The following is a 20,270-nucleotide window of genomic DNA, read 5'->3' as shown; positions in this document are numbered from 1 at the left end:
CATTGCTTCTTTAACCAGTGACTCCATTATTTTTCCCTGGAACAGAAGTTAAATTAACAGTTCTGTAATTACTCATGTCACTCTGATCCCCCCCCTTTGTGAATTTGGGACTCCTTTTCACATCTCCAGTCCATGGGGATGTCTACGGAATCCATGGCAGCTTTCATAATTATGGCTAAGGGTTTGTTACTTCCTTTTCTACCTCCTTTAATATAACTGGATAGATCCCAATCACCCCAAGTGCCTTTCTTACATTCAATTTCAACAATTTCTCCTCCACTTTACTCTGTTATTTTTATTACAGAATCATTTATTATTACAGAATCATTTAGCTCTCTGCTAAAGTATGATAAGCTTCTGTCCTCCACTTCCATACAGACTTTCTCATGTGTGAATATAGATGCAAAATACTCATTCAGTTTGTCAGCTACCTCAGCAGGTACAACAACAATTGCATCTTCAATATCAAGTGGATCAATCTGATTCATCCCCTTCCTTCTAGAATTTACATAAGTAAAGAAGTCTTTGCTTTTTTCTTTACATCCTTTGCCAAAGATTTCTCATAATCTGCCTTTGCTTGCCTAACTTCCTTTGTGACTTGATTACAGACTAGCTTATATCTACCATAGTCTTCTTTGTAACCTGATAATTTATTTGCATTTTTCTTCTCTGCCACGAGTCTCATTAGTTCATCTGCCATCCATTTAGGCCTAAACCTTGAGCAGTATTTCTTAGTTGGGACAGAAAGCCTAGTAGTTTCCAAAATTACTTCCTTGAATGCTTCAAGGAAGCATTCAAGGAATTAGAATTTGCTGTTGGTAACATCATCAGTTGATCCCATTGTATAGAATTTAAAACTATCTGAGACCTCTGTAGTCACTTTTATGAAAGCAAAAACCCTTTCCTTTACCCCTGATGGTAGTTACATCTTTAAGTAAATCCCATATCACTGGTTGGATCAGAGATGTAGTATTTGGAGGCATGTAAAAAATTTATATACTTGTTCAAATCTTCTAAGTTCTCTTTGCTTGGATGTCCTGGCGCATTGTCCATGATCAGAATTGCTTAGTAATCAAGGTTATTTTTCACACAATATCTCTCCACTGTGGGACAGAAGAATTTCGAGTACCAATCAATGAAAAGAAGCCTAGTTACCTAATCTTTTTTATTAGCCTTCCAAATTACAGGCAGGTTTGATTTAGTGAAACCTTTAAGAGTCCTTGGATTTTCCAAATGGTAAACTAAAAGGGCTTTTATTTTAAAATCCCCAGCAGCATTACCACTCAACAGCAAAGTCAATCGATCCTTTGCCTCTTTGAATCCTGGCAAGTTTTTTTCTTCTTTCGATATGAAACTTCTTTTAGACATTCGTTTCCAAAAACATCCTGTTTCATCTATGTTAAAAACTTGCTGAGCAATAATAACACCCCTCTTCAATTATTTTAACAAGTTCTTTTTTGAAAGTTTCAGCTTCTTGATTTGCACTTGTGGCTTCTTCCCAGATTTCTATGTTGTGTAGGTTTTAGCACTTTTTAAATCTATTGAACCAGCCCTTACTAGCATTAAATGGTTCCACATTTTTTCGAGGTGAGCTTTCTAGATCTTCATATAGGCTAATCACTTTTTCTTTAATAATAATTGAACTTCACAGAATTCTGCATTAGATATTATCTTCAATAAAATTATGCAGAAGTCTCTCCATAGTAGCCAGCCTAGCCATAGTCAATTTAGTTGCCTGCAGTGGAACAGCTGTGTTTCCCGCTGCTAAAATGAATTCTTTATTTTTTATAATGTTTCTTACAATTGAACCTGCTAGTCCTATATTATTGCACCATCCACTTGTCGTTGACTAGAATCAGCTTGCTTCAAAACATCTAATTTAATTTCCGAACTCAATCTTTTTCTTACTTTTGTAATCTTCATACTGTGTCCAGACGTTATTGCTTTTTCATTCTTATCTGCCATTATTAACTCTTTGAAAATGTAACTGCATTGCATTAATTATGATATAACGTTCAAGTAAACTGTCCATTATGAACAATGTCTAACACTATACTGAGCAATGATGCATATTCCTTAACTTGATAATTTTTTCAAATATTGATATTGAATCTACGTAACAAATCACTGGACTGAAATTAAATTAGTGTGCGAAAATTTCTCAAGTCGGGATGGAAAACGTTTTAATGCTGTTTTGCTATTCATTCTCATGCTATAGACTACATCAGATGAAACATTTTCATTAAACATGCCAAACATTCAATCTGTAAAAGAATTCAATTCAAAAATAAAGCAAACTCTAGATTTACCAGGATCGGATTAACCAGGAAACTTCAAGAGTCCAAATTATAAAATAAAAAAAAAAACAACCAGAAATCATAAAATTCAAGCAATAACTAGAATAGGTATAAACAGATATTTCGCAAGTTGTAAATAAGTGACAAGAAACAGCATTATAAGTCTTCATCGGGAGATAAGTGTACCTATTATCTTGCAACCCCTGATGTCTTCACACCTGCTGCTCAAAAAAAAAAACCCAAATATTTAATTTGTTTTAGTGCGTCGCGTCAATTGTTGTGTTCCGTCACACCGCAAAAGGACAAATTTTGTTTCGTTATTTATGTGAGGAATGTCGGAATTTTTTTTTTTATAGTAATTTTTTTTTGTTGTTTTGTTTTTTTTGTTTAGAAATCGCAAATATGGTGGGCAAACGCAGGAGTTGTACTTTCAATTAAATAAAAACTTCAAATTATTCAAGTTTTAAAACGATGCATCCGTTAATTAAATGTCTAAAGAACCATTATAACGCTGGTGACCAAACCATACGTGACATTTTAAAAAATAAAGGGAAGCTATTAGATTTAAAATCAACATCGTAAAAAATAAATGCGTGTCCAATATACACTACTCGCATATTGGACACGCAGTGTCCAATACGCTAGTAGTGTGTGTAAGTTTTTCGTTTTTTTATCTATTGCCGTACTTTGTACATAGGTTGCTGAACATTTTTCGATACAGTAAGTCCCTGACTTTTGCAGCTTCAGACTTACTTTACATTATTTATATTTTTTTTTGCATAAATGAAGATTGCAGTAAAGGGCACACAGTAAAGAGATCACTGCCATAAAAACCCACAGAATTCCAGCTATCAGTATTATCGCAAATGCAATAAGATCGAGCTTACAACCCATTTATAATTCATTGCAGTAACATAAAAGCCCAATAAACCGGAAAATGCAAATTGTTTTTATTGTTTTATGGCAGTGATCTCCAGAAATGTGCTTTAGTAAAATGCAAGCTCACGTGGGATGATAGTGAATTTTCGCTTTAACCCTGTGAAGTTCTTTTCAGAAAATTTAATTTTGACTGTTATCATGGTGCCGACTAAGAGAATACGTGACAGCAGTACTAGTAAATCTATCAAGATAAGGAAAGCAATAGAGTTGGATCACAAAATTAAAATAATAAGGATGTATGAAAATGGCCAAACGTCAAGGATCGCACAGAATTCAGATTTGTCAGTGGCAACAGTGAACACAAAAGAGAAAGAGAATACGAGAAGCAGTGAAGCAATCAGCACCAATGAAGTCAACTATATAACCAAGGCTGCGAAATACAAATCAGTTTTTATAGTACAATAATGTGCATTTTTTCTTCCTTTTATGTTTTCTTTTCTTATGTGCCACTCCAGCTACTTCAACCACCATCCCCAGATAAAGTATTTAATTGAACTAATTAAAAATATATAACTATTTTTCTTCATTCTTCTGAGGATATTATGTGGTTTTCTAATTTTGGCATATCAGGGATATAGTAGCAATATTTTATTACATAAAACTTGACTTACTTAAGAAATGATTATACGGGAAATTTTTTTTTTACCATCCCAGAAAATCGAGAGTCCACTATATAATCAGTATGCCGGTAAAAGAGTGTTATAGTGAGATATGGGTTATAATATAAAAACAGCAAATCAGCATAAAGCGAACTACGTTATAAGGAGGGCCTACTGTATAAATTCATTCATTTTGGAAGACAATCAATACTAGTTCAAGGTACAGCAGTACTTAATAATACAGTAGCATGTGTTAATTTGAGACAATTTGATTGCCGAAATCAAATAGGAGACCGGCGGAATAACTTAACAAGTACAGGTCACTGTTGAAAAAATTCCATGAATTAGGGTTGAAATTGAAGGTGTCTGCAATTCTGCCCAGACACGATAGGAGGGAGTATATGATGAGAGCCCTGTCGATCAATTCGGCCCTGGAAAGATTGTGCAAGGCTCAAGGGGTAGAATTTTTTCAGCCAGCCTGGTCTGTACTTGTTAACAGGAGAGACTGCTTCTACAGGGATGGGATACACTTAAATAGAAAGGGTGCAAGAATGTTTGCTGATGCTATCGAGGCAGTGTTAGGTGGGTCGGAAAACTGCTAGATTGGGGGGATACAGGACTAATAGATTAACAGTAGCCACTGGCAGAGGTGAAAGTGATTCTTGCACTGCTTCTATTGGAATGAGCCGCTGCCTGGAAAATAAGATGCAGGATATTTCAGAGACTGCTGGGAATCATTTGGGTACAAGTAAACACATGGGTTGTGTTAGGGTAGCTAAGAAAAAGAACAGGTGCATGTATACTTGCATGTACACCAATGCTAGGAGTTTAGTAAATAAATTTGATGAATTTGAGGTATTGCTCAAAACATCAAAGGCAGATATTGTGGGGATTTCATCAGAGACGTGGTGTCACACAGATATAAGGAATGCAGAACTGGAATTTGGGGAGAACAATGTCTACAGAAAGGATAGACAGGATAGGAAGGAAGGAAGGAGGGGTTATGCTATTAGTTAAGAAATACATAAAATCCAAGGAAGTGAAGCCAGTCGACATTGCTGGACAGTGCAGTGTCGAGTCAGTTTGGTGTGACATATGCATTGGGGGATAAAAATTGAGAGTAGGAGTGTGCTATAGGCTTAATGACTCTGATGAGTATAATAAGAAACTGTACAGGGAAATAGAGTGGGCCAGTAAATCAGAGAGTCTTATAATGGGGGATTTTAATTTCCCAGACATTGACTGGAATTTGGGGGCTGGTAACTCACACACTAGCAAGGCTTTTGTGGATTTATTCGATGATTGTTTTCTACATCAGCATGTTCGGGAGGCAACTAGAGGGAGTAATACTCTTTATTTAATTATCAGTAGTGATTCTTCATGCATTAAGAATCTGCAGGTAAACGAACCACTAGGTGGCAGCAATCACAGTGTGCTGAAGTGGGATTTACTCAAAGAGGTAACTACCATTAGGAGTAAAGGGAAGGGTTATTGCTTTCGTAAAGGCAACTAAGATGGACTGAGACAGTATTTAAATTCTATTCAGTGGGACCAACTGATGATGTTACCAACAGCACATTCAAAATGGGAAGCATTCAAAGAACTTATCTTAGAAGCTACTAGGCTTTACATACCAACTAAGAAATATTGTTCAAGGTTTAGGCCTAAGAGGATGTTAGATGAACTAATGAGACATATGGCAGAGAAGAAAAATGCATGGGATACATACAAATTAACACGTGACACAGAAGCCTATGATAGATACAAGTTGATCTGTAACCAAGTTACAAAGGAGGTTAGGCAGGCAAAGGCAGATTACGAGAAATCTTTGGCAAGGGATGCAAAGAAAAACAGCAATGAGTTCTTTACTTATGTAAACTCTAGAAGGAAGGGGTTGAATCAGATTGGTCCACTTGATATCGATGGGTCAACTGTTGATGATCTTGCTCAGGTAGCTAACAAACTAAATGAATATTTTGCATCGACATTCACACATGAGGAGTTATTCAGCGAGGGAAATGCCAGAGGTGTATTCAACTCTGGCAGTAAGCTAGAGAATCTTGTAATAACTGAGAGTAAAGTGGAGGAGAAATTGTTGAAGATAAATACAAGAACGGCACCTGGTGTGGACGGGATCTATCCAGCTATATTAAAGGAGGCAGCAAAGGAAGTAAGCAAACCCTTAGCCATAATTATGAGAGCTTCCTTGGACTCAGGGGAAGTACCCATGGATAAGTGCAAATGTGACCCCAATTCACAAAGGAGGATCAAAGGGCGACACAAGTAATTATAGACCTGTTAGTTTAACTTCTGTTCCCGGAAAATTAATGGAGGCACTGGTTAAAGAAGCACTGCAGGATCATCTAGACAAGACTTCAGTTATAGCTCAGACACAGCATGGTTTTGTTAAGGGGAAATCTTGCCTGACCAATTTGATTGGATACTATGATGCAGTCACAAAAGAACTGGATGCAGGGAATAACTTTGATATTATATACTTGGATCTTAGAAAGGCTTTTGATACTGTTGCACATGGAAGACTGCTGCACAAATTGGAGCAGTGTGGCATTGGAGGCAAATTGCTGCTATGGATAAAGGGATGGTTGAGGGAGAGAAGACAGAGTGGTAATCGATGGACACTGCTCATCGTGGACTAATGTTATTAGGAGTCCCTCAGGGTTCAGTATTGGGTCCATTATTGTTTTCTGTGTTTATAAATGATATTGATGATGGTATATCAAGCTAATGTCCAAGTTTGCAGATGATACGAAGGTTGGCAGGGTTGTCAAGGACACTACTGACACACTATGCTACTACAACAGGATCTGGAAAGGTTGAGCAGATGGGCTGAGAGATGGCAAATGAAGTTTAACATTGACAAATGAAAAGTACTACATATGGGAAACAGCAACCCCAGAGCAATGTATCAACTCTGTGGCTACACTGACAGTGGTAGAGAATGAAAGGGACCTGGGGGTGGTTTGGGGGTGGTTGTGCAGGCAGATATGAAGTTTTCTGAGCAGTGCAGATGGGCTGCAAGAGTAGCTCATGGTGTATTGTCGATGATATATAGGAATTTTTCTAGCTGGGATAAGGAGGTGATTATTCCCTTGTATAAGGCAATGGTCAGGCCACACCTAGAGTGCTGTATACAGGTCTGGAGGCCTCATTTCAAGAAGGATGTAGAGATGCTGGAACGAGTACAGAGAAGGGCAACAAGATTAGTGAATTGGACAAAGGGGTGCTCTTAAGAAGAAAGGCTTAAGTTTTGCAAATTACAGTGTCTGGAGACTAGGCACCAGCGAGGTGAGCTGATAAAGCCTTGAATGGTTTGAGCATGCTCAATGCTGATGGGATTCTTCCTCTTGCTCAGAATAATCATCTGAGAGGGCATAAATTCAAACTGAGGAAAGACAAATGTAGGATAGACGTGACGGAATTTGCCTTTAGCGAACGTGTGGTTGGTTGGTGGAACAGACTTCCATCCCTTGTCGTGGAAGTTGATAGCCTAAATAAGTTTAAGGCTCAGCTGGACAGGTATTTCGAACGAACAGAGGGGTGAAGTGGAAGTGGTTATTTTTTATTTATTTTTTTTTTTTTGGCTGATGCTGCATAAGCTTGCTTTCTTGCATCAAATGCCTCTACTAATGCTAAAACCACATTATTTATACCTGATATTGTAAGACACTGAACAATCGCAACATCCATTCCACAACCAGTGACCTTTATTTCTTAGGCAAGTATATTTTCTAGTGGAGACCAATCAAGCAGTATGGATTAATAACCTGGCTTAATGCTGGTGACTATCAATTCTGCTGCCATCAAATATAGAATCAGGGATACTGTATTATCTAATGAAAATAAAAAATTACCTCCCAAATACATAGGTCATATGCATAACCTTCAAAAAAATATATTTTCAGAAATCCAGAACATGCTCCAAAGATACCAGATTTATGAGGTTCTACTGAAATTTGAAAATTGTGTACATAGACTACTGCATTTAATTTCTGTCTTAACACTTTGATCCCTCCAGTGATAGAAACAAACCTGCAGCCTTCAAATGCTAGAAACTCATACTCACAATATTATCCCCCCCCCCAACAGGCCCAATGAATAAGTAAATAAAACTGTTTAAGCAAAACTAAAATAAAGACATATATGAATAAGCACAAATAAAATTCTGGAAAAAAAAAAAAAAAAAAAAACACTTATAAATTAGAACTGCTTCTTAAATTGTTTAATTTGAAAAGTAGAAAAATTAAACTCACGTATAATATGTAAGGTTACAAGCAATTTTAAATTTTTCATCTAGAAGGGTTCCAACATCATTATATAGTCGATTCAACAAAGAATACCCATGGTCATCCCAAGAATAATCCTAGGAATAATAAAAAAGAAAACATTTTCAGTACAATTAAAGATCAAAGAAAAAAAATTTAATTTAATTTAATTTAAAAAAGAAAAGTTTGTAATTCTAACCTAATCTGGCTTATTATAAGTGGGAAATAAAATCACTCACTTATTTCACTTGTCTTACAGAGGAAATCTTGTCTCCATAAATCTTGTTTCATTACATAGTATGCTCATTCTTACAATTAAATAAATGACAAAAATAAGGTTGTGTGTGTGTGTGTGTGTGTGTGTGTGTGTGTGTGTGTGTGTGTGTGTGTGTGTGTGTACGCGCAAGCACACGAGTGTACACAGACACCAATTTTAAAAATTTTTTTTTTATAAAAAAAATTCTTTTCACCCAATGTATTTGCAACAAAGTTTAATACTTTTTGTATTTAATCTGCAAATAAGTTTAATCCTTCAAAAAAAAAAAAAAAATCTCCGGGTTGAGCATCAAAACTAGGCTTCTACAGTGGTTTTATTATGTGCAACCCAGGCTTTGTGCATGGGTGCATTGTAAAAGAGGGATTCAAAAAAGATTTATATTCTTCACCCATAGTTGTGATAGAAAGATTTTTTTTTTTTTGTTTTGTTTGATACCTGGAAATTGGATTGGATACTATGATGTTATCATAAAGGAACTACGATAAAAATTATTTTAATAAAAACACTATTTTTATTAAAATAGTATCCCTATCTGATTAGACTGAATTAAACTGACTTTAAAACAATTGGGACAGCTTGGTTGAAAATGTATTTTGATTGACACAATCAACTGTTTCAATTTATGGCAAACTCTTGAAGATATTTGTTAGCCAGTAATTCACCCACCAATGCTGGTCCATAGACTTTTCTGTTGGTGGGCACAATTAGAATAATATTAAAAAAAAAAAAAAAAAAAAAACACCTGACAGAAACTAATTTACATATTCTTAAGTATTAGAGTTAATTCTTAGAAGTCAGAGTTAAAATTCAGTTGGAAGGTGCTACCTGCTTCAAACAAAATATAATTAAAGACTAAATAAAAATTTTGTCCTAACGAAGTATTTACACATATCCGCTAAGTACAAGGGGGAATGTGTAAATACTTCATAACTACAAAATTTATACAAGCTATAACTACAAAATTTGTATAAGCTATAACAACTACAAATTTTGTACAATCAGCTACATTTCAACACTTCAAGGATATATTCATAAGTTCCCCATATCACAAAAGGCTAAAAATTCTCTGTTCTCATCCTTAGTTTTTGCGGGGTGTGATCAGAGCTTACAGTATCTGAATATATCTCATTTCACAGCCTGATGATAGGAAGCTAAAAGAGATCTCAAAAGTAATAACTTTACATAATTTGGGTTTACTATAGAATTCTAGACTCTAAATTCCTTTTTTTAATCATTAATTTCCATATATGACCACACAATGCAAATAAGAAGCAGCATGTGTACTCTGTATGCATAAAAGACATTCTATTTTATGTGAAAACATCTATGGCGGCACTAGAGTAAAACCGTTTAAATTTTTGTACAGTTTGATCGAAACTTACTTATGCTACTTAGAAGGTTGATGTTGATCAAAATCTTGAGTAGATTTTATTCAAGTCTGCATTTTATTCTTGCATAATATTACTACCCACTTCCTTGCATAATATTCTTTTTTTATTCTTGCATATTACTACCCACTGCTTACTCTACCGAATCAACATTAGTGACTGAGTTGGCATCATTTAAGAAGTGACGTCATTTCCATATCTTGGTATGAACTTGCTCTACTGAATCAACTACTTACTCTATCGAATCAATGTTAGTGACTGAGTTAGCATCGTTAGCATCATTTAGGAAGTGATGTCATTTGAATCATTTAAAATCAAACAGCCACCTAATAGAAGTGACGTCAATTGCATCATTTCCATAAAAAAATTTCATTAACAATCAACTGCATCATTTCCATTAGAGTAAGAAAGTTTTGTTACCAATCGATTTTACTCTAGTGCCACCATGGATGTTTTCACATCAAAGTATAATTCTATAATAAGTATTAATCACTATTAATTATCTATATATTAATATGGAAGCAGTTTTCTCGAAACAGCCACTGTGAATAATAGGCCTAACCAATCGAGCTGAAAGTGTCACAAATTGAAGATATTTCTTCTTAGATGTGCAGAAAAATTGCGAATAGTTTTATTTTGCGGAACGGGACAGTTTTGTCTACCAGCACTGCCTACCTTAGCCCTGCTATGCTGCCATGCTACTCTGACTGGTCATATTGAAAGTACCTTGCAGCAAAGAAGAAACATGAGTTTTTGTGCTCCTACAAATGCATCCAGGATCGGTCTGAAATGTGCATTTAAGGATCGGAAAGATTTAATATGTCACGGTTTTGGCTTACTTAGTGAAACGTGTGTTCATTGTCAAGCCTTACATATTAAGTATGAAAAGGTCGGGGATAATTTTATTTTACTGCGGAATATGGCAATTTCAGAAGGATTGATCACCGGTATGAGACTTATAGTAAAATTGTTTGGATCTAGAAAAAATAACAGGAGAAGCAAAAGGAAAAGGGCTACTCCTATCACGTGTAGATTTAATTCCATCTGATTCGACTTTGCCATTTTCATTTAAGAGATGGCAGTTTCCTATTCGGCTGGCTTTTGTAATAACTATAAATAAAAGTCAAGGGCAAATGTTTGATAGAATCGGAATTTCGCTTACTAACCCTGTATTTAGTCACGGCCAAACTGTATGTAGCAATATCTTGGGTCAGATCATTCCAGCATTTTAAGATAAGATTACCAGAAGGGCACGAGAATATAAAAAAAAAAAAAATGTCGTTTTCAAAGAAGTATTATAGAGACCGTACTACATTTTGTATGTGTGAAATTGTAACAAAATGTGCACATTTTGAATAATTGGAAAGATGGTGAAACGAAAGGAAAATTAAGTTTCCTCAGATACAAGAAATGAGAAAGGATTCGACACATATTGGCTCACCTGCTCACGACAAAACACTGACTAAATTTCTTTAGGACAGCTAGAGAAAAACTCTGCTACCAATTGCGAAATTTTCGCAACGAGTACAACTAGTTAATAACTATTACTAAATGGTAGATTATTGTCATCAAACAATGAGAATAATCTACCACTTTGCTTACTGGAGGACTGAAGTGGTAGAACCCAGAAACCACCCACCAATCTCTTCCATCATGCAGTATGATTGTTGTTTGTTTTTTTTTTTGTTAGTTGTTGGCGCATCAGCTTCTATGGCCATAATGCACCTCCCATAGTTTTTGCACTACTCTGATCCAAGCCCGAGGCGGGATTGAAACCCGTAACCTTTGGGTTGCCAGGCAGGCTTTCTCACCTGGCTGGCCCAGTCGGCGTATGACTGATGTCTTTTGAGGTTATGATGGACATCATGGCAAAATCCAATCTTGCTTACATTTTAAGTATACAGCTCTAAAATGGTATTCGCAGGCTGGCCACTAGATAGTTCACCAGACTGAAGCATTATCAAGGAGCTGAGTATATTCTTATCATGTGTAAGTCATATCCAAAAATTTCCTTACTTCATACAGCATGTCCTCCCCATCTTTTCTTACTTCTGGATACACCATGAATTGTCAAACTAACAGAACAAACTTATCTGCAAAAAGATCTAAACCTCCCAAAAACTTCTCTCATTTCCCAAATAGATATGGTCTCAGTTCTAAACTCAATGATGTCCATTTCCACTTATAGTCTGCCAAACCCCCAAAGCTCCAGGTCCTGATGGTATTTTCACTACTTGTTCTCAAAACATGTGCCCCTGAGCTTACTCCTGTTCTGTGTTCCTTTTTTTTTTTTCACTTTCTTATTCCAAAGGTGTTTTGCCTTCTGCTTGGAAATTTACTCATAGTTCCTAAAAAGGTGACAAATCCCTCCCATTTCAAGTAACAGAAGAAATTAACTGCCAACTCTTAAACTATCTAGAAACCTTCCATCTGATCAATGATCATCAGTATGGATTACAGTCAGTGTCGATCCATTGATGATATTTTGGCTTAAGTTACCGATCTATGGGCAAATTCAATGGAAAAGTTTGGTGAAACTCAAGCAGTTGCTCTTGACATTTCAAAAGCTTTTGATTATGTTTGGCATAAAATCTTCTAATGAGCTTCCATGTTATGGTTTACTTTTTTTTTTTTTTTTTTTTTTTTTAATAGTGTATCCAGTTTTCTCTCAGACTCCTCACTGTCAGGTAATGGTAGACGGATCTGTCTTCTAACACCTGTGTTCAACAAGGTTCAGTTCTTTCTCCCACTCTTTTCCTCTTTTATATTAATGACCTTCTTCCATTGACTCAAAATCCTATCCACAGTTTTGCTGATGATAGCACATTGCATTCCACCTTCCAGTTTGAGAAACCCTGCCCTGCTCAAACTTCTGAAATATTCACTATCAATTCCTTAAATGCTGATCTCCATGTAATTCTCCAATGGGGTAAAGATAACTTTGTTAATTTCATCTTCTTCTAAAACTCATTCTTGTCTTATATTTCACAAAAAAGGATTCTTCTAGCTCCTATGCTTATCTTCAATAGCATTCTGATTTTTAGGCAAGGCCACATATCTCTATTGGGGATTACCCTGACTTCTAATCTCTCTCTCTCTCGGCATAAGCACATTACAATTATTGCTTCCTCTGCATCTAAAAAACTGGGTTTTCTCTTTATATCCCAGCATTAAAGAACAGCTGTTTGAAAGAAAAGCTGTTCACTATGTAAAAATTACAAATCTACACTGCTATGGAATACTCCCAATTGTTCCGACATCTGGAGCAGTGTCCCCAAAACCTCTCTTAGGCTTCTAGATTCCATTCAAATGAGGGCAGTCAGGTTAATTATTGACTCATCTCTGACAAAGTCTCTCCACTCTATCTCGTAGACGTTGTTTCTGCTGCATAACTTTTCTATAGGCATTTCCATGGGCACTGTTTTTTTTGAGTTGGCTTCTGAAATACCTGCTCGCTCTTCCAAAGCAGTCCAAACACATGCCATAACCAGCCAACATCCTTTTACTGTCCAGCTTCAAACTCACAGAACCAACTTTTCCTCTTCCTCATTTATTCATTCAACTTTTCATTTTCTGGAACAACCTTCCTTCGTACATATTACCAGAAAATTACAATCTACAGAAATTCATGTCTAATATCAACAAGTGTCTTCTTTCATCTTCAGCCCATACTATAGTTTCTAATACCTCCTGGGTTCCAAGTTTTCATTGAAAAAAAAAAAAAAAATAGTTTGCCTTCTAACTTCAATTAAAATTAATGATTTGAAGTAAAAAATTTCAATATTTACATAATTAAAATAAGAAAATGTTTTCACATTAATACATTAAATGTAATAACTCATACATTACTTATAATGTACGGTGGACCCCCCCGCTTTACGATTGGTTCACTTTATGGACTCTCCTTTCACTACATGAAATGTAGTAAATTCCAGTTATTGTGATCCTGTTTGCAAATTGAATTTTAATTCTATTAAATGTTTATTCTGATAAGTGAAAATAGGAGGAATATTATACACAGGCTATAATGGTAAAGATATAAAGCACAAATTTACGCTTTATTACCTTGCCAATTAACAAAATTAAATGATATGTGAAAATCGGAAGAATATTTTCCAGAAGTTATCAAAAAATATAATATATAAATTTATGCTTATGTACATAGCTTAATTACTATTGTAATATGTACATGCTAACTAATTGATATTTCTGTTCACTGACATTTTTTTGTTGTAAAATTTAAAACAGTTAAAAAGATAAGCAATCAATAACGAAAACACAGCATGCATAAAACTGCAACTACAATACATGCAAGTGAGATATGGAGTAACAAGTTTACGAAAATTAAAAAAAAATAGGAATGAAGAGAAGATTCTGAAAATTTGTTTTTTATACCATTGACGATTCCATGGAAGGGGAAACACATTTCACCATGATAACGTAAAAACCCAGGAATTCCAGCTGTCAGTACTATTGCAAAATGCAATAAGATAGAGTTTACTACCCATTTATAATAAATTGCACTAACAGAAAAGCCCCATAAACTGGAAACTGTTTTTATTGTTTTATGGTCGTAACCTCCAGAAATATCACAAAGGTATTACAACTGATTCTTATAACCAAACATACCAATGAAAGTGTAGTGCATTTTAATGATTTGAATAGATTTTCTGAAATTTGATTTTATAAAGCAGCTGATTTTACTAACCAGTGACCATGTAATGACCACGTTATGATCAGCTTGGTTTACGATTGTCACCAACCAAACCACGTGGTCCTTCCTCTCAGCCAATAGCAGCCTTTGTAAACATGTTGGCCACATGTTTGGTTTTTGCATCCTTTAATTGAAGTGACTTTTGTGTTGTGCTTTAATCAATATATTAGTTTTAATAAATACATAAAATTTATTATAAAAATCACCTTTTAGAGAGATAAATAGCTTAGTTATATAGTGAAAATTTCAACTTCTAAGGTCTTGGAACGAATTACCAAAAAACAATGTGCTATTGGGTTCACATTACAATATTTTCGCGATACGATGGTGTGTCTGGAACGGATTAATATTGTAAAGCAGGAGTCCAATGCATAGAAGATAGCATAATTGAGTGTTTGATACTGATGAACCAGCTATGTTAACAGAATAAATTTATCAAATCTTAAAAAAATAAAACTTGCCTCGACTTACATGAATAGTTTTTTTATATATACATAAGATACATGAAACAAAACAATACCTGTATTCGAAATGTTGGCATTTCTGAAATTTCACCTCTTTTTGTGAAATCCTGATAGGTGAAATCAGGTTCATCCATAAACCTTGAAAGGTCATCCTTAGGAACTGCAACTTGCTCTAAACCAGCTGCTAATTCAGCACTTTGACTTTCTACTTTTTCAAATCGCTTCATCCTTTCTTCATCAGTAGGCTCTTCACACTTCTGTTCCATTATTTTCTTCATTTTCTTCATTAATTCTTCAACAGAATCTCCGCACGACTACCAACAAAGAAATCAAAAACCATTACTTAGAAAACTCTAGTTATTAAAGCTTTAAATAACTGCATATTATATTAATCCTTCAAAAAAAAAAAAAAGTGAGAACCCAAGGTTTGCTCTTAAATGTGATCAAATTGGTCCCAGCTTGCACAGTAACATCATGCTCAAACTAACCACCACCACTGCAGTCCACTGATTATGATAACAAAGCACAGTTAACAGAATCTTATTAACAAAATATTTTTGTTAACAAAAGGCATTTTTCATAGTCAAACCTGAGTGATAAGGCCATACTTGCAACTGTGCTGCTTTTGCCAACTGTAATTCCACTGTGACCATCTGGAATAGAACCCAGGGCACCATGATATAGCATCAGCTCCTTTAACTTTAATATAAAGACTTATTTGCATTGAAATATTAATTATCACTTCAAACTCTTTAATTTAGAATACTGCATTAACATGTGCACAAATGGTTTTAAGCATAATATTATCTTTATTCGATTTGGTTTGGTTTTTTTTTTTAGGAGCATTAACAACTAAGGCCATATTGCTCCGAGGGTATGCAGTGGTCATTCCCTGACCTTTCCACATCCTCCATATTTGGTGGTCACAGGCTCAAACCCCGGTCTAATCAAGAAGCGTGTGCTATGCACTTCCGCTCCTGCCCACCTGGCTACGGAGGCGCCTTATCTTTATTTGACATCATTACTAAAAAACTAAATGAAAACATTCTTTACACATAAAAATAAAATAATGTTGCAGATATCTATTGTGAATAATAATAACTTTTTCAAAATCTCAGAGGAACATTCAAACCATGACATTCCCTTTCTAAGATAACTGAAGGAAGGCAGAAGGCATTTAAGCATATTCCACATATGTCTACATGCTTTTGTGCTAACATTTCTCAGAAATAGCAACTGCTATGTCTCCACAATCCGATGAATCCATTTTTCTGTCATTAAAGTGCATACTTAGAGTGAAAATTTGTGACAATGTCTTTACATGCAATTCATTGTAGGCCTGCTCTCATTATCATAGATTTCAGTTTCTCATATAAGGATGACGTTCTACTTTCTTTGAGTATATTTTTAATTCTTACTTTGAACTCTGCATTTTCTTCTTATAGTTTCTTAATTTTAATTTCCAGCTAATCTTTTCAGGAAAGAAATGCTATTTTCCATATTATTAGAAGGATCTCCATAACACTCCAAGCGTTTACTACAGAAAGAGTGCCACTGTTTTGTGCAATTAAAACACTGCAAAAATACATAATGAAATGCTCGTTAATCAGGAGCACATCATAATGTGTATTCGTTATCCTTTTTGACACTTGGTTCACCCTATATAAAACATTTTTCTTTCTGGAACCGACTCTGGAAGTTTTAAAGATTGGCCATTTCTGGTATAAAATTTCTATAACCAATTGGTGTATACTGCAGTGTAGTATTAGTAGTGACAAATAATGCATGAGAGCAAGTTTATACGCATCAGCCAAAAAAAAAAGAAAGAAAAGAAAGCCAACAACTTCCCATATTACACGTGAATACCTTCAAACAGTTTGTCTAGTTCTTCCTTCATTTTATTCAAACTACCGAACTCCACAACAATAGAAGTTTGTTCTAACAATCTACCACCTGCTGGCTGAAGGAAAATAAATTTCTGCATATCTATCCTATAACTGTTCTCAGTTTGAAATTATGCTCCATCGTGTGTGTGTGGTCTGAAGAACAGAGAAGATCCCATCAGCTTACTCAACCCATTCAAAGTCTTAAACAACTCAATAAGATCTCCTCACAGGTAGTTAACCTCCATGCACTGCAGTTAGCAGAACTCAAGTGTTTCCTGGTATGAGTATCATTTTGTTTGTCTCTCTAATCTCATTGCTCAACCTATTCCAACAGATCCATCCTTCTTAAAATGAAGCCTACAGACATACATGCATGCATTACTCAAAGTGCAACCTGATCAATGCCTTATACAATAAGATAATCACCTCCTCACCCTTGCTCACAAAATTCTTGTGTATCACCGGCAAACCTCTTAAGCTGTCCTGGCAGTGAGTTTGCACCGCTCAGAGAACTTCAATACCTAACACAATTATCACTAGGTCTTTTTTTTATTATTCTCCACTTTCCTGAGTGTGGTACAACACAATTAGTACATTAATCTATGATTACTGATTATGAAGTCCAATTGTCACTTCTCAAATTAGGTAGACCACCTACCTAATTAGAAGGATCATCTAGACAAGACTACAGTAATAATTCAGACACAGCATGGGTTTATTCTCCTCCTGAAATCAAAGTAAAATAAAAAGGTAAAGTGCAGCCATTATCAACCCATTGCAGGATGGAAGCCTCCTCAACAATTCATGGTGAGGGAAATGGACCATAATCTGCCACGCTGGTCCAGTTCTGATTGGCAGATCGACCGTATTCAGCAGTCAGGGACTTGAACCCCGGTCTACTCAACTCCCGGAGCGGGAGTGCTACTGTACTCCCGCTCCGGGAGTTGAGTGGTCAGGAGCGGGAGTGCTACTGCACTCCCGCTCCTGACCACTCGGCTATCAAAAAATAATTTTGATATATACTTGGATTTCAGGAAAGGTTTTGACACTGTTTCGCTTGGAAGACTACTGTACAAATTGGAGCAGTATGGTATTAAGGGCAAGTTGCTACAATGGTTAAAACGGTGGTTGAGTGGGAGACAACAGAGAGTGGTAATCAATGGATGCTGCTCTTTGTGGACTAATATTATTAGTGGACCCCCCCCCAGGGTTCAGTGTTGGGCCTGCTGTTATTTTGTATATTTATCAATGATATTGATGAAGGAATATCAGGCTTAATGTCCAAGTATGCAGATGATACAAAGGTTGTCATGGTTAATGACAGTAATGGTAGTGTGTTACTGCAACAGGATCTAGAAAAGTTGTGTATGGGCTGAGAAGTGGCAACTGAAGTTTAACATTGACAAATGCAAAGTAACCCCAGAAAAATGTACCAACTGTGTGGTACTACAGTACTTAGGGTAGTAGAAAATGAAAAAGACCTGGATGTAACTGTACAGTCAGATATGAAGTTTTCTGAGCAATGCAGACAGGCTACCAGAGCAGGTCATGAGGTATTGTCAATGATATACAGGAATTCTGCTTGTAGGGAAAAGGCAATTATCTCTTTGTATAAGGCAATGGTCAGGCCACACCTTGAATACTGCATAAAGGTCTGGAGGCCTTATTTTAGGAAGGATGTAGAGTTCCTAGCATGTAAAGAGAAGGGCAACATGATTGGTGAGGGGGAACAAAGGGGTCCTCTTACCAAGAAAATCTTAAGTTCTGCAAATTGGCTGGAAGGTAGGCACCTATGAGGTGATCTGAGGTGTATAAGACCTCGAATGGGTTGACCACAATCAATTCTGATGGCATTCTTCCACTAGCTCAGATTACGAACCCGAGGGGGTGAAAATTCAAATTGAAGAAAGACAGTTGTAGAATAGATGTGCGGAAATTCGCCTTTAGCGAGCAGGTTAGTTGATTGCTGGAACAAACTTCCACTTGTCATTGTGGAAGTTGATAGATTAAATAAATTCAAGGAGGAACTGGACAAACATTTAGAGAGAATGGATGTGTGAAATTGTTGTTTTTTTTTTTTTTTTTTTTTTTTTGGCTGCTGCTACATAAGCTCATACGCTTGCTTCCTTGTATCACATGCCTGTACTACTACTATTTTGTCTAGATATTGTTGCAGTACCTAGACAAAATACTGTGGCTACCATGCCAACATTCATATCTGCAAACTGATTACTTTGATTAACCATCCTGCCAACATTCATATGATCTGCAAACTTAGACATTAAATCTGATATGCCTTCGGAAAGTTAATTCATATACCCATGTGTATTGTGTTTGAATTGCATATGTTCTCTGGTAAATTTGTCTGTTTTGCTGGATGAAAAACCCCAGTTACTAGCGAGGGGAACACTATCTGCACCTGAGACCAACGACAGGAATTCAAACCTGGACCTTTTCTACCCGGTGTGAGGCAGATGGCTCTAGTTTTGAAGTTCTTTATAACAGTAAAAATTCTACCTTCATTCATTTTACTAATCCCAATCAGGTCCCCTCTAAGGTGCCTGGTTACCATGCTATGCAACCCACGTAATCAAAGTCTTTCCTCGTATGGTCACCCTTTTGCCGATCTCATCATGCAAGTTGCCAATCTTTGGACCCTTTCAAGAAGCTGTCTTTTTTTAGATGAGGTCTTCATACTTGGACATAGTATTACAGATGCAGTCTCACAATTACCTTATACAGTGGGATTATGACCTGCCTATTTCTACAAGATATTGTTCAATAAAACGTTGATAGGGCACTGTGGCCTTTCCTGGCCACCTGTTTACATTTCTGAGAAAAGTTCATATCTGCTCATCATAACTCCCAGATCCCTTTTTTTGCTTAATGTTTTTAATTCAATCCCACCAATTTAAAAAACATAGCTGTCACTTTTCTGACCATTCTTGAAACCTGTTCAGGTTATCTTGAAGGAGCATTGCTTGGCACTTAATTAACAACTCTCCCAATCTTTGTCATCTGCAAATTTTTACATCATGCTATTATCCCTTTGTTGATATCATTTATGAAAATCAGAAACAACCTAAGTCCAGTAACTGATCCTTTGGGGATCTCACTTCTGACATTACACCTAGCTGAAGAAGATCAAATAAATTACAACCCTCTACCTTAAGTCCTGCAGCCATCCTGAATCCACCTTAGAATCTATCCAGTAATCCCAACATTTTCCAGCTTATTCAGTAGCCTCTCATAATGAACACAATCAAATGCCTTACTAAAATCCAAATCAAGTATGTTGAAATTGTTCCCTACATCCAGCTCAATAGCTACATCCATATATCAAAATAACTTATTAGGTTAGTTAAACATTATTTTCCCTTAACAAAACCATGCTGTGTGTGTGTGTGTGTGTGTGTGTGTGTG

The 20,270-nt window shown here is 35.9% G+C and overlaps 1 protein-coding gene across 1 annotated transcript in view; it reads right to left on the bottom strand.

Moving 5' to 3' along the window:
• The window catches only part of Sesn (Sestrin), a 123,735-nt gene that overhangs the window by 36,249 nt on the left and 67,216 nt on the right, over window positions 1–20,270 (bottom strand). Inside the window, exons 5-6 of the mRNA XM_090379006.1 lie at window positions 15,018–15,275; window positions 8,107–8,216 (exon numbers count right to left, since the gene is read on the bottom strand). Coding sequence (XP_090235132.1) covers window positions 8,107–8,216; window positions 15,018–15,275 — 368 coding nt within the window. The remainder of the gene's footprint in view (window positions 1–8,106; window positions 8,217–15,017; window positions 15,276–20,270) is intronic.

Source organism: Mastigoproctus giganteus, chromosome 8, assembly GCF_048544385.1.
Source record: "Mastigoproctus giganteus isolate SK-2022 chromosome 8, ASM4854438v1, whole genome shotgun sequence".
In the NCBI taxonomy this organism is placed as follows: Eukaryota; Metazoa; Arthropoda; class Arachnida; order Uropygi; family Thelyphonidae; genus Mastigoproctus; species Mastigoproctus giganteus.
The sequence above is the reverse complement of the archived record's forward strand: the minus strand, read 5'-3'. Positions and strand labels throughout refer to the sequence as shown.